At 34.2% G+C, this 24,379-nt stretch overlaps 3 protein-coding genes across 4 annotated transcripts; 2 read left to right on the top strand and 1 right to left on the bottom strand.

The window, feature by feature from the left end:
- The first annotated feature begins 2,618 nt into the window (after nt 1-2,618).
- Nucleotides 2,619-5,131, top strand: LOC111242126. Its single transcript, XM_022784452.1, has 2 exons — nt 2,619-3,240; nt 4,943-5,131. The coding sequence occupies exons 1-2, from the start codon at nt 2,731-2,733 to the stop codon at nt 5,027-5,029; spliced, it is 597 nt and encodes a 198-aa protein (XP_022640173.1). The 5' UTR covers nt 2,619-2,730; the 3' UTR covers nt 5,030-5,131.
- Nucleotides 5,132-8,209: 3,078 nt separating this feature from the next.
- LOC106766688 (serine/threonine-protein kinase STY8) lies at nt 8,210-15,906 on the top strand. 2 transcript variants are annotated; one of them, XR_002668510.1, is made up of 12 exons: nt 8,210-8,641; nt 8,754-8,828; nt 8,925-9,041; nt 9,674-9,768; nt 10,136-10,256; nt 10,352-10,431; nt 12,635-12,694; nt 13,297-13,418; nt 13,503-13,588; nt 13,672-13,787; nt 14,726-15,004; nt 15,794-15,906. XR_002668510.1 is itself a non-coding variant. In XM_014651402.2 (11 exons), exons 1-11 carry the CDS (start codon nt 8,375-8,377, stop codon nt 14,850-14,852), a joined length of 1,266 nt encoding a protein of 421 aa, XP_014506888.1. In that variant the 5' UTR covers nt 8,210-8,374; the 3' UTR covers nt 14,853-15,211. The 2 variants fall into 2 exon arrangements, 1 of the variants encoding a protein (XP_014506888.1); XM_014651402.2 differs by lacking the exon at nt 15,794-15,906 and having other exon boundaries at nt 14,726-15,211.
- A 5,445-nt stretch (nt 15,907-21,351) lies between these two features.
- LOC106766697 (transmembrane emp24 domain-containing protein p24delta9) lies at nt 21,352-23,560 on the bottom strand. The gene is made up of 4 exons (XM_014651412.2): nt 23,208-23,560; nt 22,880-23,089; nt 21,823-21,899; nt 21,352-21,680 (listed from the first exon to the last, which is right to left on the bottom strand). The coding sequence occupies exons 1-4, from the start codon at nt 23,433-23,435 to the stop codon at nt 21,536-21,538; spliced, it is 660 nt and encodes a 219-aa protein (XP_014506898.1). The 5' UTR covers nt 23,436-23,560; the 3' UTR covers nt 21,352-21,535.
- Nucleotides 23,561-24,379: the final 819 nt, after the last annotated feature.

The following is a 24,379-nucleotide window of genomic DNA, read 5'->3' as shown; positions in this document are numbered from 1 at the left end:
ATAAAGTGAACTTTAAGCCTAACTTAACCTCACTCTTATTAAGTGAGTTTGAAACCTAATTTAACCCCCACAAAACTTGTTTGTAAAGTGAGGTTTGTCCTCATTATAAATTTTTCCTATCTCTAGTTTATAAGGGATTATCATCACCTTCTCACACTGAGACATATACAATCTCAAGCATTAGACTACATATTTATGGGTGATTCAATAGTATCCTAATAAGAAGTAGCACATAGATCCAATAAACAAGAAATCTCATTAGGTTAGGCCTCTTAATGGCTCTAATATCATCTTAAGAAATAGGTTTTAAGCCTAACTAAATCCTATAAAATCGATTTGTAAAGTAAGGTTTGCACCCACTTGTATATTATAAATTAATCTTATCTTTAGTTGATGTGGAATCTCGAACATACCCTATTACGCCAAAGCATATACATATATCGATAGTGGGTGACACAATAGATCTAACAAGCAATAATATAATAACTTATTCATATCTCTATTTGGTATAAGATCTCCAAAAGAACTTAAAAAGTTTACTTATAAAGTAAGATTTTCATCCACTAATATATTATAACTTATTCATATCTCTATTTGACATAAATAGTCTTCTAGTAAGTAGAGAAGTTGTTGCTATCAAAGGCAAATCATCCTTGAGTCATACAAACTCTTTTTCTTTGAAGGGGATGTTGTAAAAGAAATTTATTCACTTCCTCCTCTGTTGCAAATATGACTCTTCTCACCACAATATAAATTATAGTGATTGTAGTTGACTATTTGAGAGTGAACAAACAAAAGGTTCCCTCTCATGAGGTGTCCAAACTAAATGTAATCAGTTAAAAAATGAAAGATGAATTTCTCTCCATAAATCTGAATACTTCTAGGTACTTGGAGAAGTTCTTGCTTATCCTTCCTATTTTACCTCTTAAGAGTTTTTAGATTTTGTTTTGTCTTTCAATAATATGATCAAGTTTCTTCCATCTAAGACTTGTTATGTTGATAATAGGGTACACAAAATCAAGCACCAATAGTGAGGCTTTCGTTTTTGTGTATGAGTTCTTTTTTGAAGAGTTTAAAGTTTTCTTTCCTCTTTTTCCTAAGTGTAAGATATTATCAGTACATCCAATAGACTTAGGAGTTGAGACCGAAGACAATTTAAATATATTTTTCTCTCTTAACCCTCTAATGTACATATTAAAAACAAAATCATGATAGATTTCTAACGCAAGTAATCCCTCAAATATAGTGATTGATTCTAACAATGCTATATCAAGTAATATGAAGTCAAAGTAGAAATAATAGTTTCAATAATATTAAAACAATAATCTTAATTGTAAAAACATATAAAAGTATTACAATTTATATTTATAATTAAATTTAAAAATTGAAATCAGTATCATTTTTGTGATTTATTTTTTTTTAAAAAAAGTATTATATTATTTTTTAAGACTTAAAATTGTTATTTATTTATTTATTTATTTTAAATGGGACTAAAATAATCGATTAATACATCGCTAAATTTTTTTAACCCATTTAAAATAGGAGCCAGACTAGCATAATATTTCACTTGCCGTGAGATTCAACAGTACAATTTTCCCAGCTCAATGCACCTGTAATTGTTTAACCAATAATATATTGTTCAAAATTCTGATAATTTCATTTTGCATCTTTGCACTAAGATGCTGACAAAGTTACATATATAAGTTATACTATTTTTTAGAAGATTTTAAAGAGGGTCTATGCACGAAGCAAGCATAATATTGGTTAATTTGTCAATAGAATTAGACATGCATAAATTAATTATTTCATAAATGAGTTGCATTCCTATTCCAATTAGGACAACGAAGACGATTATTTATCTGTGATGGAGTAGCTCCAAAGGATAGTTTATGAAAATAAGTAAGAAAAATTAGAAGAAATCACATTTCTCTCCATACTCCTGAGATGAAAATATAAGAGAAAGTTTCTAAATACAATTCCTTACACATACACATGAAGAAAAAAATGTCATTTGTCATTCTTCTTATAATGAATCCACGAAAAGTAAAATTTCCAATAATTTCACCATTGAACCTACTTTAATTCCAGTGAGTTGGATCAGTAACCAAGAACAATACCATTTTAGTAACACGTCGAATCATTCCTTGGATACATCGTTTACAATATGAGTATGTTTCATATGCATGAGAGCTAGAAGAAAAGAAATCATAGAATTGTGCACAATAAGCCAAAATTTCCCAATCGTTTCATGCTTTGGTTCGGTGTGTATACTTTACACTGCATAACACTAAGACAGAGCATCGGTAAGTCTCTCATTCTCATGATAAAATGACATTGTTGTCTGATTACATAGCCAACGTAAAGAAATTGATCCTTAACTAGAATCAAAACATCATATACTTTTGTTAATGATACAAATGGAAACTATTATCAAGTCATCAACATCTGGTAACTACTTACACAAATCACCAGTCACAAAATGATACAAAATGGGCATATCAGTTTGTAGTACTTAGAGATACTATGAGAAGAATCTGGTAAAGCTCTGGCCCACCATATCCTCTAAACATAAGGCACCAATTTATCTAATTATCGCAAACGACCTAAATATAGAAAAAACCAAATGAAAATTCAATAGAGATATTTTTCTGTTTTGTATATATAGAATAGATATTTATCTAGTAAGATCAACACAAGCAGAAGCTGTTCCACCAAAAACCTCGGAACATCATGGAAGACAAAGAGAACATTGACGAGTGGCAAGAAATCGAACCTTCCGAATGGAACATGGAAGTGATCAACGAAAATTACCTCGAAGTTGGTGAACAAGCTTCTTCCACTGACGACCCTCCAATTCCCACTCCCACCCACCATGAACTCTCATTGTCACAAATCGTTCCAACCACAGTAACGGACCCCGAAGACGGAGCTTCCTCACCGTTAACGCCATCGACTTCACCGTTAGATTGGCGTGTGCGGGTGGTCAACGAAGGGAAGAAGTTGTTGAGGCTGAGGTTGGAGGGTATGAGAGAGCGCGTTGTTGGCATCGCTTCCAAGGTTAGTAACTGGGCGATGTATACGGGGGCGTTTTGGTCATTTACGCATGTGGCCGGAGCTTCGGCTGCGACGGCGGTGTTGGTGTCACTGGTTTACGTGGGGATACGGCGGCGGCGTCGGAGGGCTGGTCGGCGGAACGTGGTGGCTGATCGTTGCGTTTTTCTTCTCAAAGAGAAAGATGAGGTGAGTATGCGTATTAGTTTCTATTAGTTCACATAGAAGAGATAGTATCATAACAGAGAAAGTGCATTTCCATGTACTTTGTTAGAAAAAAAAAAGGATGTTACTTTTATAATTAAAACACAGACTAAAAGTACAAAATAAAAACAAGAGAGTCTTTAATGGACAGGGTGTTAGTTAGATGTGCCTCCTTAGTTGAATATATCACCTAGTTCAATTTCAGATACAACGATATCTTTTCCATTATAATTATGTCATAAGTCATGGATTAAATTTTTTAAAATCCAATTCAGATTCAATAAACTGGAACGGACATATAATCCACGTATATTTAAATTAGATAAACTAAATTTGAATTTTTTTAATCTATTTTAAATTAAATTCACGCTAAATTGAATGATTAAATTAATGTAATATATCTAACTTATTAGGACCATTAGATATCAATTAGATCAATTTAGGTGATCTTAGGTTAAGATTGACTAAGTTAGAGTTTTAGTTTAGATCGATTTGACTTGACATTTGGTTCAAGCCAAATTTAATTGATTTTTTGTTTGGAACGACTAGACTAGACTTTTGGTTTAGGTTCAGTTTAACATTCGGTCTCAACCAACTCATCTCAAGCTTCAACCTAGACTGACTCATATCAATCTTCATAATGGATTGACATATCTTAACCTTCAATCTAAATTGACTCAACTTAATTTTTTATTTTCATCCAACTCAGTTCAATTCTTTTTTCTAGATCTACTTGATTCTATTTAGACCGATTTAGCTCAACTTTAATCTTAGGTTGATTCGGCTCAACATTCACTCGTGATCTATGTTAGTCAACCTTAGACCTAGGTCAATTTAGTTTAACCTAGTCTCAACCATCTTGATTCGATCTAGTCATCTTGATTTTGATTTTTAAAATTCAAAATTAATCCAATCTAAATCTAATTTAAATTTAAATAAAATTAAGTAGACTGAATTTAAAATCCAAAATATCAAAATTTAGATTTTTTTTTTTCACCCTTACTATATCAATTTCGTTGCGACCATTAACCTTGATCTTATCCACAAGCATAACTATACTGCCAACCTTCACATGGAATGTCACAAATTCCTTTCTCAATTAAACTATATTATTAACCAGCATCAGACCTTGGTATTTCTTTTTCATTGAATCCTATATGTCCTACTTGAGAATTTTCTTAAGAATAAAAAAAAAAGGCTTGAAAACATTATTTTGTACTTTCAAGTCCTTAATTTTTTTTTTGTCAATTTAAAGCTGGTACACCTCAGTTAATATCATTTAAATAGGTAATATTGAAATTTCTATTTCCATCAACATTATTTTTTTCGATAGATAAACTACATTTTTAATATATTATTAATTAAATTCTTAATCCTTGATTTCTAATCAATGATTGAGTGTTTGTACATAATTTAAAAGAAAATAACTTTTATTAACAAAAAAAAGAAATATGAAATCGAATAACTTCTCATAGAAATAATTTTCTAAAAGATACTTCTATTATTGAAAACAAACACATAACTAAAAATTATTTCACATTAAAACACATAGTCTTGTCCCTTCTAATTTATCTTAAAGTGCTTTATATGCTAAGCCTAGTGCTTAGTTGCAATTTAATTGCATAATCTGCTTCCATTTGCAAAATGAGGGTTACACTGACCTTTCATGAACACTTTGTTGGTGCAGAAAATTAGCCAACTCTTACGTCAGATTGCACAATTGAATGAAGTGTTATCATCTCGTCGAAAGGTTCCAGTGCATCAAATAAACTGATGCAAGTTTTGCAGTATTTTTAATTACTATATTTTGTAAATTCTAAATGAATTTGTAACTCAACTCTTACATAGGTGTTCACTGTTCAGTATCTTCATAAATAAACAATTTCTTATGTTTTTATTAATAATTCACTAATTGTAAGTGCCACTGCAAATTCTGAAAAGTAATTTTTGTTTTTTTGTATATAAAATGATCACACCTCATACAAGTTCTCAAAATTTTATGAATATTTGTTGCTGCTATGATGTTTTTCATTTGCTTTCTTAATTTTCTAAAATATTGTGACTCCTCTCAACATGGATTATTCAATGTAAAGTATTATAACTTGTAGAAAAATTGATTTTTCAACTGTTAGAACAGTATAGATTGAGGTGTGATTTTTCTTCCAAATAAACTGGAGACTACTGATAAACCTGAATTATCCTATATAAAAAATGTATTAGGGTTTTAGTTTGTTATTAGGCTTTCAAAGTGATGTTCTTTAACATTCCTTTACCACCTTCACATCTTGAAAACTTTTTTCATTGAAAGAGTTTTTCTATGTTGACCTCATTTAAATGGATGGATTCAATTGTTTACCCCTCTAATTATAAATTACTACAAAATTGTTAAATTTTTAAATAAAATTTCTAAAATTAAAATTTAATAAAATTTTAATTAATTGATGATATAAAAATCTACTCTATCAAAATGGAAATCTTTAAAAAATTTATTTGTTTCCGAAGGAGAGTTTTTAATCTCGTGATTTATGATAAAAAACAATTGAAGATTAAAATACTAAAGAAAAATTTAAACTCTTCCATCAAACATCATTTTATAACAAAATGAATTTATTACCAGAAATTGTGTATTTTTATTTTAATAACATGTTAAAAAATATTTATGATATATTTAAATAAATTTTTGTATAAAGATTTTAAGAAAATAAAAAATAAAAAAATAAATTTACTTTTTTATAAATTACAAGTAAAACATAAAAAAAAAATTATTTTTTTTGCTTATTACACATACTACACGTATTAAAATTAAGTTTGATTTGTTTGATTAATTATATTTTGAATAATACAAATTAATGTTTCCTAGTCCATACACCAGTGGAAAAACGCTGATTAATGTCGGTTATTTTGGGTTTTTAACGTCTACTAAACAATCAACGTCATTACTGGTGACGTCAATGGGACGTCGGACAAACACCCAACAGACGTCTATAGTGACGTTCGTTCGTTGCCATGACTGACGTCTAAAGACAGTACATAGATGTCGGACTACGCATTAATCGACGTCTAAAAGCACATAAAGACTTCGAACATGTCACTAACCAACAGCCAATAGCCTGAGAAGACAAAAAAGAGATCATATATGAAATGATCGCTATATAGCGAATAAACCATCTTTTCACTAAAAAGGGGCGGTGAAAAGAATAGGAACTGGTTAGACTTTATAAATAATACCTGTGGAGTAAAGCTCAGAAAAATTATTATTTTCGGGAACGGGTGAAACCCTTTCGTTCGTGCATAAAGATATGGATAGGTTTGTCGTTACCAACCCATAGTAGTAGTAAGAAAGAAGCCTGTATATAAGCTCATGAAAGAAGGAGCAGTATAAAGTCATTATAGACGTTGGTTAATGTATTAACCGACGTCTAATACAGTTGTTGTGTTTTAGTGCAGTTTTGTTCCTGTCTTTGGATAACCTAGTAGCACACTCTCTTTTTGCTAGTTTCCCTAAAAAAAAGCTTGCGTCTTTTGAATTTCTAATGGCATTTCGACCTAACACCAAACCTAGGTTGTTGCTTAGTTCCATTTTCAACCGCAAGAGGGAAAAGTTATGGTGAAACGATAACTAGGCAACGACCCAGGTTCGTTTTTGGGTCGAAATGTCACCATAAATCCAAAAGACGTCGCTTTTTCTTGGAGGCAGCTAGCAAAGGGAGAATGTGGTACTACGTTACCCAAGAAAGGAACAAAACTGCACTAAAACACAACACAAAGAAAACAAATTTTAATCAGTTGAACCAGAAGATAATCAATGAAAGACCGATAAAGGTTAAACGGTAACCATAAAAAACCACGCTCCTAGGATGCTTTGTCGCAAGAGAGAAAAAAGAGAGGAGGAAGACTGTGATGTTATCAGAAACAATAACACAATGTCGCAAGAGAGAAAAAGAAAAGGTGTCGCAAGAGAAAAAGGAGAAGAGGAAGACGATATCAGAAACTACAATGCCGCGAAGAGTCTGCGGTATATTTAAAATGAAATGGGGCGTCCGTTGCTCCAGAAACCGACGTCTATAGTCACCTCGACGTCGGTTATCTAACTAATTTGACGTCCAAGATAACATTTAATCTATCTTTTTGAATGCCCAGTGGACGTCAATTTAAAGGGGAGCCGACGTCTAAGAAGCTGAACCGATTGACGTTTCATTTACTGTCAGGGATGTTGACGACAGTTGTGAAGGGGCGACGACGTCTATAATAATTTAGACGTCGGTGCCCTTATGCCGGACGTTCGAGTTTGGTAAACATAATTAATTACAAGCACATAGACGTCTCTCCCCTTAAACACCGACGTCTAAATTGCAGAAATTTTGGTCTTCCCACCTTCCGGACAGGCCATAGACATCGCTTTTTGACTATGTGACGTCTAAGCGCCTGGGAATCAGGTGAAGAATATTAATTGTAGCCCCGTAGACGTCGATCCCCGTTAAAACCGACATCAACAAACTGTCTTCTCACCTACCTCAGGCCATTAGACGTCAGTGTAAGGCAGAGCAGACGTCTATAATCTCATAAACATCGTCTTCCCTTGAAACCGACGTCTATGTTACCAACTTATTTACGGTAATGTCACGGTCCTCACATATACGTCGGGCTTCTCTCAAACCGATATAAACTTGATAGCCATTTCTCACCTAACAAAAGAACGCCATTGATAGCCATTATAACGTGAATTTGAAGCGTGGAAACGTGGAATATCCACTTGTATATAAGGTGAAGACTTTATTTCTATTATAATTATTGAATAAAAATTAGCCACAAAACGAGTCTAAAAATAGAACTGGTAAATGAAAAATCCATTTTCTCTTGTAATAATTAAAAATATATATATATTATATAATAATTGATTGGTTGAAGCAGTATAATTATGTATGGAAGGTATTCAGTTGAAGCGGTTAAATGGTAATTACGATGAAAAGTTAGCCCACGCGGATTGGAAGAGGGTGTGAGTTGACATTGAAAACATGGTTGAGTAAGGGAGCAACCAAACCAAAGGAAACGCAAAAGAGGAAGTAGAAGAAGATAATATAATTAGGCGAGTGTTGAAGAAAGGGTTAAGTTTGAAGCGATGAGTTCGGGAAGCCATAGTGATAAGGAGAAGGAGAAGGAGAAGCAGAGGGTGAGCCGCACGTCGTTGATACTGTGGCATGCTCACCAAAACGACGCCGCAGCGGTGCGGAAGCTCCTGCAGGAGGATCCTTCGCTGGTGACGGCAAGGGATTACGACAACCGCACCCCGCTCCACGTCGCATCCCTCCATGGCTGGATCGACGTCGCTAAGTGTTTGATCGAGTTCGGCGCCGATGTCAACGCGCAAGATCGTTGGAAAAATACCGTAAGACTATTATATAATAATCACGATTATTACTCTCAGCATTGTTATTTCACTCTATGCTTGATTGTGAAATGGTGAAAGAACTTTAGGTTTTGGTTGTTGTTGTGAACAGCCTCTGGCGGATGCCGAAGGAGCTAAGAAGACTGATGTGATCGAGCTTTTGCAATCTCATGGAGGCTCGTCTTATGTGAGGTTTTTTTAAGTATTGTGTGTAATTCTGTGTTTGTGTTGTCAATGATGAGGGAATTTGAGGTTTGATTTTGAACGGTAATGGTCGTTGCAGGGGCAAACTGGTAGCCATTTTGAACCGAAGCCTGTTCCGCCGCCGTTGCCAAATAAGTGTGACTGGGAAATCGAACCTACCGAGCTTGACTTCTCCACCTCCACGAGAATTGGAAAGGTATGTTTCGCTTCTGCTCGTTTTCTTGGTTTGACTTTGGTCAACGGATTTCAAAGCCTGCTCTTTTCTTTGGTCAAACTCGTTGTTTCACTACATTTCTGCGACTGTTACATAACACTGACATAGATTTGTGCTATACTTTAGTCCCTAGAGTGGCAATTTTGAAGTATTTGCTGCGTAATCGTCATTGAAGGACGGTTCTCGCGTTTCAAGCCTTTTTACCGATGATTCTGGGAAGGAAAAAATTTCTGTTCAGTTTCATTCCGCAGACTTTTTTTTCTTTTTATTTTGTGTTAAAAGCTGTTTTCTAAAACAATTTTATACTAAAGATCAATCGGTTTCTCATCTGAAATGAATGAAGTACTTTTTCTTTTTGTTTTTTCAAATCAGGTGTTTAAAAAACCCAATAACAGAAACAACTGAAAAGGGTTTTTTTCCATTGTCTTTCTTTTGTTTTCTCTTTAAGGGCTCTGTTTATGTGTTCAGTCTGAGGATAAAGTCCATAGTAATCTTACCTGGATTGAACAAGATTTTATTTGGTGAAGGATATATATGATCTATGCCAAAATAGCAAAGACCACTTTTTCCAATGGTTTAATTTGTTTTCGTGTATGTTTTTATGTTTCATGAAGGGGTCTTTTGGTGAGATTTTAAAAGCCCATTGGCGTGGAACACCAGTTGCTGTTAAACGGATTCTTCCATCTCTTTCAGAAGATAGATTGGTGATGTGAGATTCTTTCTTTCGCCTCTGGCATTTGTTTCAATAAGGTTGTTTGCTAGTTGGTCGTTGTTTGGGAGGGGAATGCCTTTAGATTGCTTGTTACTGGTGACGTTGTTAAAACGAAGGTCTAGTAGCTTACTTTTACCTGTTATCTGTCAGAATTAGGAAAGATTTCGACAATTTATTTGTGTTTTGCTGAACGGACTCATGGTTTATTCTAAACCTATTGGATATTGGATGCATAGTCATCTCTGTTTATGATAAATGATAAAAAATTAAAGGAATTGGGGAGGGGGGAGGGGCTGTTGCGGCATATAAATCGTATGTCACACAGGTATTTTGGATATCTCATTTTGTGTTAATTTTTATACAGTCAGGACTTCAGGCATGAGGTCAATTTGTTAGTGAAACTTCGACACCCAAATATAGTTCAGTTTCTTGGAGCTGTCACTGACAGGAAGCCCCTTATGTTAATTACTGAGTATCTAAGAGGGGTATGTGAATAAAATATAACTCCTTCAGATTGAGTGAACTTAGTTTTTGATGTAGCGAACTTCTTAAATTGAACTTCTGTTTCGTTCATAAATAGGGTGATCTTCATCAGTACCTCAAAGATAAAGGTGCACTTAGTCCAGCAACAGCTATCAACTTTTCCATGGATATTGTGAGGTATATCTTTCATATTTTCTTTTACTATTTTTGTTTTATCAGAAAAATATTAAGAATAAAAAATAAATACATTAGAGAAGGAGGATTTAAGGAAATTACCATTGAAAAATTAAACCACGTCAAAAGCAAATTACCAAAATGATCTTTTCCAGTTATTCTTACATCTGTTATATAACACCCGTCGATCTTCTGAACTGCGTCATTGTGCTCCAGCCACAGCAGCTCCTCGTCTCTCTTCAACCCTTTCTTGGCCCGAAACCTCAACTCACTCTTATTATCATTCAAAGTCCTCTCAGTAATCCGGATATTAGCTAACTTTTACCACCCATCATTATCTATCCTAATTTCATTTTGAACTTTCGATTTGCTTACTTTACCTTTTCAGTCATTCCTTTATTTCTTCTAACACGGTATTCATGTGCTCTATTCGTAGATGCATAGCTTTCAAGATCAAATAATCATCTTTCTATTCCTCTTTGTATCTTGAATTAAAAGTTATGATAAAATCTGTTAGTGAAAAAAATAGAAAGTCTCACAATAGTATTCTCTCATGTATGCGCTCAAATAAGGATCATACACACTCGTATTTGTTAGCTCGATTTGACTTTTACCCTCTAATAATGGCATACTACTTTGACTTCCACCGCTCAATTCTTTCAGCGGAGAGCTTAAATATCACTAAATAAGATCGAGAGTAATATCCCAGTTGCTAGCGGGCAGATACAAAGGGGCTTAGGACCATTCCAAACACTTTTATGGGCAAAGATCAAAACAGATTAATTTTTTTTTATGTACAAAGTCCTTTTTTATCTTTTGGTTCTTTTTCTTTTCTTTCTTTTTTGGCATATGCTCTTCCTTTTTCTATTCTGTTTCCTTTTTTAGAATGCTTATGTAAAAGTGAAAACAATTTAGGGTTATAGAAAGATTAAGGGAAAATACTTGGTTGATTGAATGTGTGGGCAAATCTAGAATATCTAAGATGGATAATTGACAAGAAAGAGATGAATGCGACAACTTTATGGTTACAAACTAACAAATAATAAACAAAAAGTATGGATGAAGAAGGGTTGATGATGATTCCAGTAATAGTGACCACGAGAATTTATAAAAACTGATAATTTACCAATAAGGATGTGAAAGAAATAGAAATAAATCTGACAAACTGTCAACAAACAAAAAAGGATGTAGAAATGAGAAAAATAATTGAGGAATATAAGGAATAAAGTTCAAAATGCACAAGTGGTTTTTTCAGTACTCTTTTTTAAATATGAAACTACCAAAAGAATAATATGTAGCCCACAATCAAGAACCTCTGATATCAAACTAACGCGGAAAACAAGATGGATAAGAGGTATGTGGACAAGACAAAAGCGAGTCTTCAATTGAAATATTATCCCGACTATGTCTAACTGCAATTCCTAAATCCCACAATAATGTTCACCAGCTAACCAGAAATTGTAAACTTTGACCCCATGAGAATTTTTGCAGTCATGGACTCAAAGGTAAGGAACTTACCACTTGAATCATCTCGATTCATGGTGCTAGTAGTATTTTACAGCCCCTAAGGAGAAAAGAAACTCTAATGGATATTTGAAACTTCTTCAAATTAATGTTCAACTCCTAAAATAAATCTTGTTCTTACCTTACATGGGCAAAACATAACCAATAAAAATTTGATCATAATTAAAACAAAAGACACAGAAACTAACCTAAAATCCATAACCAACTGGCAAAAGAAAATCCTAAACTATTACTAGCTCAAATTAGACCTTATCAATTGTTCAAGACTCATTAATTTCAACTAATTATTTAAGTTATGCTTCACTTTCTAACATAGCCTAAACTACTCCATTTAGTCTTCCAAAGCTTCATCAAGTAGACCCATACTGTCCAAACGGTATCCGTGACTACGAATTTTAGCTACTAGGTTTGCCATGGTCTTTTAGATCTCACAGGGCGTACAAGCTCTTTTCACTGGACCTGGACCAACAAGAATTACCAATGCATCACTTGTATTTGGCTTTGACTAGCCTCCATCTCCATCAAATAATATGACCAGTGTATAACTAAGCTAATTTGATATCAACCTGTATTTTATCAACCCCGATAATTGAATTAGTAAATCCAGAGGAATCTGTTTACATTCATTTTCACTTAATTTGATCGACACGCTAAAGTATATTTTGTGGATATTGTTATGCAGAGGAATGGCCTATCTTCACAATGAACCAAATGTTATAATTCATCGGGACCTAAAGCCAAGGTATGTTGGTTATATGCAACTTTTATGTGAAAATATTATGGACAACATGTTATGACAGCATGTCAAGATGCATTGTGATAAAGACTTTGTTATTATAAGGTGCCTAAGTCCTACATCAAGTAGTATAGGATACTTATTGGAGTATTTAAATGTTTGGATCTTCCTTCCTTAGTATATAACTTTTGAGAGTAAATTTCCAAGTTTTGGGTGTTTATGTATTGGTATCAGAGTTGGTTGTAGATACCAAGATGGGAGCAAAGTGTTGTAGAGTGAAAGCTGCTTAGCTTTTGAGGGTGTTGTAGGTTGAAACCCACTAAGATGTTGACTCTTCGGGATGGTGCTAAGATAAGGACTTGGATATTATCAAATGCCTAATCCCACATTGAGTAGACTGAGATGCTCAATAGAATATTTAAGTGTTTAGTTTTCTCTCCTTAATGTCGAGTTTTTTATGGTGAGTTTCCCAATGTTTGGGTCCTTATCATATATGGCTTATAAACAAATTGAAGAAACTAGGTTGACTAAATTTTGTCTTAAAAGCATCCAGCTGAAATTAAGTAGCCTCAGTATTATATGTTGAAGTTTATTTTCTAAAATTTCAGGAATGTTCTATTAGTCAATACTAGTGCTGACCATTTAAAAGTTGGAGATTTTGGATTGAGTAAGCTTATCACTGTCCAGAGTTCTCATGATGTATACAAGATGACCGGTGAAACTGGGAGCTGTGAGTATTGTCTGAAATTCTTTTAAAATATTAGTACCCATTCTTATGCAAAACTTAATTTTATTTCCTTGGGGATGGAAAAAGACCGCTATATGGCTCCTGAAGTTTTCAAACATCGGAGATATGATAAGAAGGTTGACGTGTACTCCTTTGCAATGATTTTATATGAGGTAATTCCGCTTGCTTAAATGCAAAAATTTTATCTGATACAATTTGAGCTAATTATAATGCATGATATCTTTATTTCATGCAGATGCTTGAAGGTGAACCACCTTTTGCAAATCTCGAGCCTTATGATGGAGCAAAACGTGCTGCTGAGGGTCAAAGGCCTTCATTTCGGTCAAAGGGTTATATCAATGAATTGCAAGAGTAAGTCGTTTATGATACATTTCTTTCATTCAATTTTCTAGCTCTCTATTTTTAAAGGTAGCTATTGGCATGATGTCATTCTCTTTTTTACCAAATGGTCAAGAGCTTGTGTTGCAATCATTCTTCTAAAGTTTGAGATGTATAAAATGGCTTTCACGTAACAAGCCATATATGAGATGTATAAATTATTTCTAGGCTTGTATCTTATAGCTGAAGCTTTCGAGAAAGTAGGTCCTTTACATGACTTTAAAAAAACTCAAATGTGTTTCGTTATGTCCTGGCGTGTATCTTAAAATCGGTACTGTCAGAAGCCCACCTACTTTAGACGGGTCTTATAAACGGACTTACAAGATGCTTCCATTAGAGGAATATACTTCAGCTCAGAGCAATGCATTCAATTGATCATATTCTTGACATGTTCAGTCTGACCCCCTATTTGTTCAACATCTGACTTAGGACTGATTTCTTCTCTTTGCTTTATTTAGTATTTGGTTTGATTTGAAATTTTCAACTGTGCATACTCAAGTAGTGATTTGAGAAAATGTTTTATGATATCTAAAGCCATGCGATACGCCATTGCTTGGGTTGCTATTTATATTGGCCAATTGTCACGAAAGACATCTTAGTTTCATCGTCCCATTTTTTACCTTTACACTTAAAGGGATGGTCAATAATGATTATGATTTTGCCACCCTTTACCATAAATGGAAGAACCTTGACAACGCTTACTATTGCTGTTCAGTACATCTAACTTCACAAACCACCAGTTGACTAGCATTAATATGATTAACTCTTTCTTTCTGACCATTTCATTAGAGGTTCTGGTATGCTTTGTAAATTAGGCTATTAGTAGTTATAGCAAGCAAACATTTATTTCGTTTAGAGCAGCCCTGGATCATAGAAGTAATCTAATGAACTTTGGCCTTTCGTGTTTGTAGATTAACGGAGCAGTGTTGGGCTCATGACGTGAATCAGAGACCACCCTTCTTAGAGATCCTTAAACGTCTTGAAAAGATCAAAGAGAATTTACATTCAGATCATCACTGGCATTTGTTTGCATCATAAATGTCTAATAGCATTAATTTGTTCAGAAATTCAGATGATTTATTTATCACTACCATCTGCTTTGCTGCGGCATTTATGGAGTGATTGGGCCAACTGGAAATCCTGCAAAGTCAATACTTGTTTTCAACTGTTTGGATTAATGAGCAGAACAGGTGATTTTAATTGCCTGCCTTTGGTTTCTAGTATTTTTATCTCATTTAAGCTCTCGTCTCATTCAAGTGAGAGCGTATGCAATTTGTTGCCTATGTGTAAAGCGTTTCAAGTGTATAAACTAATTGAGTAAGTAGGTCACTTCATGCAATCTGTTTTATGTTCCATCTTTCGTTTAAAAAGATAGTGATAGTTTCCACTTTGCCTTACCGATTCCTTTGGTATTAAATGCTACCAACTTTTTTGGGATTGCAATTCTGGTAACAGTTTCTTATTGGTGGTTTCACGTGAATTCAAGTGGGGGAAAAAACTGTTGTTTTAAGTTGTAGATGTGAAGACCGACAGGAGTAAATAGCTGCAACCTCCAGTCATAATTCCTGCCTAAAACCTTTTCTTTTTCTTTTTGCACAAAGGGTATTTTATTTACAGTAAAAAGTTAATTCCTTCCATAGTTTAAATATTACCTACCGATTGACCTTTAATCTTTCATATTAAAGTATTATCTACATACAATTTTAAATTAAACTGTAATCAATATGATTTTGTTTTCCTGCAATGATACATATATTATATATAGGGTACAAGGTAGACCTCCCTTTTTTACGTACCTAAACTGAACAATCAAAGAATTTTGTTTCCTACATAGTTCCTTAGTTCACAGACGCGGTCAAAACCCAAAACATAGAGAACCTAGTGACTACACCATAAACTTCTACAAAATACAAGATCCTATTTTTAAACTTTCACATAGCCAACTCATTAGTAAAACAAGTTTCTTATGCATATTTCAGGGTTGGCACACCATTGGATAAACGTGGAACATCTCTCCTTATCAGTCAGTTTATACCACTTCCAATAATATATCTTGATGTGTTGCATCACATCCTGTCCGCAAAACATTTTCCGTTCCATCAAACACTATTTCCCTCTTTCCATATACACCAGATAATTGCAAACTACAATCTAAACCATAGTTCTTTATTTAATACACAGCCTCTATTTATGCTGATAGAAACGTGTTTCTGCTAACTCGGGGAAAACACTATTAATGCTCACTCATCAATTGCAATATTTTCATACCCAATCAAACATCCTGCAATTGAACAGAACATGAGATATGGTGTTTGGATTATCCTTACACTTGGGGAAGCTTCTAGCTAAGCTTTCCCGAAGAAAACTTCTTTTACACAGTTGGTCCCTAGTTGGAAGCCAATTTGTAATCATTCTTCACAAAAAAAAAAAAAAAAAAAAAAAAAGAAGCTTACCTTTGGTGGTACTTCTGTCTCCCATATACATACTTCTTTATAACTTTTCTCATGTTGACCCATAGCTTGCTGCCCCTGTATTATCACATAAGCATATTTCATTGCATACTGACCACTCATGCTTGCTTTCTACTTCCCTTCTTGCAGTTGTTCTTTCATTTCCACCCTTCTTAGAATCTCCTCCACCTCACTTATTCCTTTTCCCAGACAAACAACTCTCTTCTATTAAACTCCACATCCATATTTCCATCCACACACACATATATATATATATATATATATATATATATATATATATATATATATATATATATATGTATGTATGTATGTATGTATGTGTGTATGTATATAATGACCCATCTTAACTCATTTATTGAAGAAAAACAATTTTAAAAGGAAAGAACAGAAATAAATAATAAAGAAAAGGGTTCGAAAGAACAAAGAAACAGGACAAAAAAGTGAGAAACGTAGAAATAAAAAATGAAAGAAACATAGAAATAAAAAACAAAGAGATAAAATTTCAAATTCTTAATATTCATTTTTTAAAAATTATTTAAGGAATTTTAAATAATTAAATATATTTTCATAAACTTGTAATTATCTTGTCCAAAAATCATTTCCCCATAACATTTAGATCGTCTAAAAAAGGAATTATAATTTTATGAAATTTCTATCCAAACGCATTATAGCTTCTTGGAACTTCGTCTTCCTAAAATGTTCTATTAAGCAGAATATTTAACTATAAATATTTTTAAATTCTTTAAAAGATTAAAAGAAACAAATTGCTTTCTTAAAAGTTTCATCTCAACAAAAAGGGAAAAGGAAAGGTTAAAACCACTTTGGCGTCCCTATTCTCGTAAGGTTTTCCAATTGGGTCTCCGTCTTTTAAAACTTCCCAATTAAGTCCTTATAAGTTTTAATTTCAAACCAATTAACACCTCCCGTTAAAAATCGTTAACGGTGTTAAACTATTGCAGATGTTTTGGCTGACGTGGTAGACGTTTAAGTATGTAGTGAAACGTGTCAAGAAATTGAGTGGATACGTGGCCTTCTAATAAATGATTAAAAAATGGTAATGAGTATTAAGTTATAAATTGAAATTAAAAAGGGAATTAGGCTTCAGTTAATTAAAAAAGGGAATTAGGGTTCAGTTAATTAAAAAAGGGAATTACGGGGTTCACTTAAATCAAAAAGGGAATTAGGGTTCTGGAACATCGAAAAGCAATTGGGATTGAGTTACATTAGAAGTTTGAGAGGAGTGCATCGCAAGTTGATTAACATCGCAAGTTTCAGACGATACATACGTGAATCGTTCTGTGGAGCTTCGTCATTCCCTATATTAACTTGAATCGCGACTTCGTTCTGCGTTTCTGTTTAGTCGTTTCTCTTGAAATTGGTTGAAGGTAAGTTAGTTAATTGGGGATGGGTTTTTTAATATGTTGATTATTTGGGAATGCCTTTATTTAATATCTTGATTAGTTGTTAAAAGTTGTTATTTGGGGATGCCTTTTTTAATTTCTTGATTGTTGTGGTTTCTCTTGAATCTGTTGAGACAGTAGTTTAATATTTGATTGTGATAGTTCATGTTGTTATCTGGGGATGGCTTTTCTATATGTGGGGTATGGGTTGTCTGAAAATGTGTTGTATTGCCTTTGCGGTTGTGATCCCCCATGTCCCCCATAGTTATACTTAGATTCTGTTGTCATTATCACTTTAATAAGCAGTGTCTTTTGTCCTTTTATGGTTATTGGTAGGTGTAGAATATTGTTTACGATGTTGTGAGTGATGGACCATATTGAAGTAGTTATTCATCATGGAGGAAAGTTCGTGAATGAGGGCTGCTTAAAGTATGAAGGGCTAATTGAGACACTTATTTTTGATCCTGACGTATGGAGTTATTTTGTGGTAGTGAGTGTGGTCAAAAGTCTAGGGTACGGTGGTTTTAAAGAGTTGTGGTACTCTGTTGGTTGTGGTCCTGTCTTAGATGATAGGCTAGAAGCATTGACTGATGACGTAGGTGCCATGCAAATGGTCACTTTAGCTCACTTAAATGGACGAGTTCATTTGTATGTAGTGCACAATGTGTCTGAGGCTGAAGTCATTCACATGATTGAGTATAACGTTGATGAAGGAGGTAAGGATGTTGCACCATTTGGTGAGGGTCAACAGTTGGATGGGGGGTAGTTGATGAGGGGGTAGCTGGTGATGGTGAGAGGATAGAAGTTGTTGTCGGGCAGGCTGAGGACGTTGATGGTGAGGTTGCTGTCTCACCAGATGGTTTGCAGCAAGAGAGGATAGAGGCAGAGGAAGTTGTTGGTCAGGCTAGGGAAGTTGCTGGTACTGAGGTTGATGAAGATGATGTTCAAAGGACAGAGGCAATTCAAGTTGAACTTGAGACTCCTAGTACTGAGGTTAATAGGGCAGAGGAAGTACATGGTATTGAGGTTCAGGATGATAGTGTTGAGGTTGATATGATAGAAGCATGTTTACCAAATAGTTTAAACTAATGTTTGTTTTTTTTGACAGCTGGTCTGCGCACAAACTTTTCGAAATCAGACATGTGCCCCAAAGTGGGGACAACTTTGTGGTGGATATAGATAAATATACATGTTCTTGCAGGAAGTGGAGCATCAGTGGAATTCCTTGTGTGCATGCATTGACAACAATGAGCTTTCTCAACCTAAATGCAAAGGACTATCTACCAGTATGGTTTAAAAAGTCAACCTATGAAGAGATGTATTCCACCATTGTATACCCCATTAATGGAAAACATCTATGGGAGGTCACTCAATGTCCAGATGTCTTGCCTCCACAAAAAAGACAACTGTCTGGTCGTCCTAAGAAGAAAAGGAGATTAGAGCAATGGGAGTTGAAGAAAAGTACCAACAAAATGTCAAATGGGGGCTTACTCAAAAGATGTACCATGTGTAGGGAAGTGGGACACAATAAAAGAAATTGCCCCAACAGAAGCCAAGTGCAGGAAGAGAGACAACCCAGTACATTGCCTCAGGGTGAACCAGATGGAGCAGATACCCATACCCCTTGAACTTTACCAGATTTTGTAATAGGCCAAATTTTGATGGTAGCACATGTAATAGGCTATATTTTGTGGTAACCAGTTTTAGATGTTTATCAAATGTTTAAGTTTACCAGACTTTGATGTTTTAGTGGTACCATATATGTAATAGGCCACTTGAAGAATGGTTCATGTAATAGGTCACTTGAATTATGCTGGCTGTATGAACATTGAATGGTTACCTTTTGGTATTTATATAAAAGTTACGAAATTCCAGTGCCTAGTTTACTCATTCAGTTATTTTTTCAGATTGATATATATCAGTACAATATATCAGTACAATTACTGTTAATCTTCTTTATTCAGGTGGCAAAATATAACTTTCATAACTGAATATAGGGAAATGTTGCCAACACATGCTTTCCAAAATACCATTTTCATTAAACATATCAACCATACATTAAACATTTGGTCCACTACATTAAACATTTGGTCCACTACATTAAACATCTGAAGCAGTACATCTTCAGAGCACAAAACATTAACAATACCCAAAACCTACGAGTAATACCATAACAGACCACCTAACTACAATAACATCACCAAATCCTGCAACTAATACCAAAACAGACCAATCCTAACTACATTAAGATGACCACAACCTACAACTAAATACATCATCAAGCCCTTCCCATCAGCATTGCAATTATAATCATGTTCATTATAAATAGAACACTAACAACCACAACCAAATATTTCATCCAACGTTCAAGACCCACCACAGCTTTCTGCACATCAAAGATCTGCTTAACACCTTGCTTTTCAAAAGTCTTCACCAACCTCTCATCATTTGCTTCCAAAAGCTCACAACTAATACTTTCTTCAACTCCCCAATCACTAAACCATCTGAAGAAGTTGCATCCATTTTCACTCCCCAGCTTATACCTAGGGCAACCCCAGAACTGTTTCCCTCGATTCTTGGTGGTTTTTGCAGTCCTCAACACAGTCTTCTCTCCACAATGGCAGATCAGCGATGCATCTCCACGAGAGCTAACAGAACGCATATGCTTCCTTTGACAGTCATTGCAAGTTGAAGACAAACAAGAATGCGCCATGGACATCGTTGCGTCTTGTAGTTTAGAACTTCCCTCTTCAAGTGCTGCCCAAGCTTCCACTCAAATGAACCCTAAATAGCTCGATCTGGGTCTCCCACTTCAGAACTTAAGCTCAATCACGATTTCATTCTTCTCATAATTTCACAATTAAAAATCTAATTACAATTCTTAATGAATGGATAAAACGACACGTTTCATTCAACAGTGCCAAATGTCGCAAATCAGTAAAACGTCTACCACGTCAGCCAACACATCTGCAATAGTTTAACATCGTTAACGATTTTTAACGGGAGGAGTTAATTGGTTTGAAATTAACACTTATAAAGACTCAATTGGGAAGTTTTAAAAGACAGAGACCCAATTGGAAAAACCTTACGAAAACAGAGACGCCAAAGTGGTTTTAACCAAAAGGAAATTGAACTTCAACACTTTCAGGATGGGCTGAAAATCTCACGTTTAATTGTTTCACCAATAAAAAATGACAATAACATTCCATTTTCTCTTCCCCTCCTTTTACGGAAAGCATTTTCCGGAAGGCTTTTGATAGGGTGGGAGAAGAAATTTGATGAGGTGGAGGAAGCAATTGCCATTAAAAATTGGCTAGAGTGTGAAAAGAAAAATCGCGCATCAACCGTTCATTGGTAAGATTCGAGTTTTCTGTTCTTCAACAAAACACCATGAAAGAGATGCAAGTGTAAAGACGTTTCTCAATATGAAGTATAGATCTCTGTACAAAAATTTTAAACCAACTTAAATTTTCCCCTCCATTTGTCACATTTTCCTATCTTTAATTTTTTCTTCTTCTATTTTTCTCTTAAATCAAATACCACTATTTTGTATTTTCTTTCTCATATTTTCCTATTCTCATGTACTCTAACTTTCTCCTCTTTACCAAACGGACCGAGATGTTTGCTAAAAGGCTTGTTGTAAAACATAATTAAGAGCACCTTGGATTGAAGAACGCCAAAATTTCCTTTGAAAGTCGTATTGCCATAAGCCTGATATGCGTTTAACAAAGGAACATATTTGTGATTTTTTAGATCACACTGACTACGGTTATGCGTATCCTCTGGATAAATTAATGCTGGAATATTTTACAAGATCACATATGAAAAATGTAAAAACTATCACAAAATTTCAAATGAGTTTCTTTTTCTCGAAGAAGGTCTTCAGGTGCCATAGTTGCAGCCCTGCTACTGATAAACAGACAAAGAGCGAAAGCAAACTCAGCCAGAACATTCTGCTATTGGTTGCCCTGTTTAGTTCCTGCATTTCTTCTTCTCTGCAAATTGAAAAGCACAAAATAGTAAGAATAATGATTTTACAATATTCCATCAAGAAAAATCCAGAAACAAGAATAATGTTTTATTCACTTTCCTATGTCAGAGTATTCAATTAAGAATTTTCAGGCAATGCTTCGTTACCTTTCACGAAGGTAAAACATCTCGTCATGAATTGAAGCAACAGAATCTTGCAACTTCCTTAGCTCTAGCTCCATTACCTGGTATATGAATTAAATTGATATGAGAATTTTTATTTTCTTTTATCGAACAGTGTTAGCAAATATTGCAACTTCTTGCAATGTAGTTCAAAATCAAAGAGTCTGTTCAGTTATGCCACAAGCAACAAATGGGTGGGATGGGAAGGCTTTGAGTAGGTTTTGGTTTGTTCAAGAATATGGCATAAATTTTAGTGAAATCAACCGGACTGAAGTAAACTCCAGAAAATAGATAGTGTGGAGGAACAATACAAATTAAAATAATAATGCAATCATTCAAGAAAATCAATTTTGTAACCAGAGAATAAACCAAAGAAAAAAAAGAGCTGACTCTTATAAAAATAAAATATAGGTAGGGAAAATATGTGACACATTTGTACGGATGAATGTGGTTTCCATTCAATATTCACGTTATAAAGTAAAAAGATTTCCATGATTAGGTACGTATCATGCCCTATAAGCCTACCATAACTAGAAATTTCATGAGTGAGAATAATATTTAGTTCTAATACAGATTTCTACCACTGGTAAGGGAAATCAGACATTACTTGATTGATCAGATTAGATTGAGCTTGAGGCAGCAAATGAAAAAAAGAGGATCATTCATTTCTTGTCGGTATATGCAGCATAAGCTAGGTAATTGACTGAAAGACTCGACTTATAGTGTCTTGGTTGTACATGAGTAACACAACAACAGGAACAAAAACCTTATCCTAAGAGAAGAGATCCTTCATGGATCACACTGTGTAATTTTACTCGGTTAAAAACCAACTCTTTCAAGTTATTTGCCATGAGATCCTCATAGTAATACTGAATTCAGTTCAAATAAGCTCTCTTACGAAAACTATTAGTTGGAATGCAACAACCAAGTAAATCTTGCAAAACAAATTCATCTTTTTTCCAAATCTTTTAGCATAGAATCATAACACTATACTCTACACCAAAATTAACGGCTAGAAACACAGTAGTGTCGGGTTACTCACATCAATTTGCCCCTTTTTAGCAACATTAGACCAATCCTTGGCTGCTACACCGGTTTTCCAATCAAAATCCACAGTCAACGTTATCGGGGGATTGTGATCTATAGCCCAAAAACAAGACATGTAATCTCCAGCCTCCGCTGCCGCGAACGCAAACTGCCCCGTCTGAACGCGATCCCCGTAGTGATAGTTGTTCCCGTACGACGAAGTCACCTAACCAAAAAGAAGAAGAAGCGGGATTACCATTTAACAAGAAACCAGAGAACACGATCCGATTCACTACTGGGCCCGAAAAAGTTTCAATTTTTTGCAGTGGGGTTTATGAAAATACCCGAACGGTGACTCTGTGGGAATCGGGCAGAGGTTGACCCTCGTTTTGATTGACGATAAGGTACTTGCCGACCGTCATGGAATTGCTCTTGATGTCTTCGGATATGCATTTGGTGTGGCCAGATTGGAGTTCGAATCGAAGAGATTGGGTTGAGGATGAAAAGAACACCAAAAGCAGAAGCGAAAGAAGCAGAAGGGGTCTGGGGTTTCCCCCAATCATGATGAACATGATGAATGGATGGTGTGTTTGGCGACAGAGAAAAGTGGGTTAGCAGATATTAGGTTATGGGCGTGAAGTGAAGGCGGAGAAGAAGAATCAAAAGAGATTTAGCAGCGATGGATGACAAATAATTAATATGGTAATTGAAGTATTAACCAAACCAAACACGGTGCTAACTACTACACCTACTGTTGCAGCTGCACAACCACGATGTCCATGTCGATTGTCAAACCTTGAATCCTACGTGGCGCCTTTTCATTGGAACTTACACGTAGTATGCATTGAGTGAAAATCTGAGAGGGTTAGGATCATAAATAAAATCATTTTTTAATAATATAAAAATAAATAAGTAAAAAATTGCATATTTTATTTTCTAACGGTCAACAATTTTATCTTAAAAAATCAAACAGTCTTAAAATAATTACATAATAAAAAATATACTTTGTTTCCGTGATATATTTATTTATTATTTGCTCATTTTATGATTTTATCATAATTTTCTTTTGCTTTAGTTAAATTTTTAGCGTTCGGAAATTTAGATATTTTTAGTTAAATTTTTGTCAACTATTTTTTATACAAATTTTCAAAAAAATTATATTTTTAATTGATATTTATTATAATGTTTTTATTGATCACGTCATCTTGATTAAATTATGATTTAATAAAATAATATTATAATCAGTATAAAATAATAAATAATTTTATTATTTTAATATTATTTTATATTAATTGTAAATTTTCATATTTTTAATATATAAATATAAAAAGTAAAATAACGAAACCAGATAATTATTAAATTGTCTAATTAAAGAAAAAATTAAACAATAAATACTTAACTAAAAATTATAAAAATTTTAAATACAGATGATAAAAACTTAAAGTTTGAACACAAGGTTCAATTGTGGTTTAACTGAGTGTTGTATTTTTTATAAAAGAAGTTCGTTATTTAAAAT

The sequence above is a fragment of the Vigna radiata genome, chromosome 7 (assembly GCF_000741045.1).
Source record: "Vigna radiata var. radiata cultivar VC1973A chromosome 7, Vradiata_ver6, whole genome shotgun sequence".
Taxonomy (NCBI): Eukaryota; Viridiplantae; Streptophyta; class Magnoliopsida; order Fabales; family Fabaceae; genus Vigna; species Vigna radiata.
Note: the sequence above shows the minus strand (reverse complement) of the source record. Positions and strands in the feature narration are given on the sequence as shown.

What these genes read in the sequence shown, in the direction of transcription:
- LOC106766697 (XM_014651412.2), bottom strand. Translation starts at nt 23,435, where the DNA reads ATGTTCATCATGATTGGGGGAAACCCCAGACCCCTTCTGCTTCTTTCG. An exon ending in CCCACAGAGTCACCGTTCGG is followed by an intron (nt 23,090 to 23,207) that starts GTATTTTCATAA and finishes CTTTTTGGTTAG; the next exon opens with GTGACTTCGTCGTACGGGAA. An exon ending in CTAAAAAGGGGCAAATTGAT is followed by an intron (nt 21,900 to 22,879) that starts GTGAGTAACCCG and finishes TTCATATACCAG; the next exon opens with GTAATGGAGCTAGAGCTAAG.
- LOC111242126 (XM_022784452.1), top strand. Translation starts at nt 2,731, where the DNA reads ATGGAAGACAAAGAGAACATTGACGAGTGGCAAGAAATCGAACCTTCC. An exon ending in TTCTCAAAGAGAAAGATGAG is followed by an intron (nt 3,241 to 4,942) that starts GTGAGTATGCGT and finishes TTGTTGGTGCAG; the next exon opens with AAAATTAGCCAACTCTTACG.
- LOC106766688 (XM_014651402.2), top strand. Translation starts at nt 8,375, where the DNA reads ATGAGTTCGGGAAGCCATAGTGATAAGGAGAAGGAGAAGGAGAAGCAG. An exon ending in TCAGAAGATAGATTGGTGAT is followed by an intron (nt 9,769 to 10,135) that starts GTGAGATTCTTT and finishes ATTTTTATACAG; the next exon opens with TCAGGACTTCAGGCATGAGG. An exon ending in CATCGGGACCTAAAGCCAAG is followed by an intron (nt 12,695 to 13,296) that starts GTATGTTGGTTA and finishes CTAAAATTTCAG; the next exon opens with GAATGTTCTATTAGTCAATA.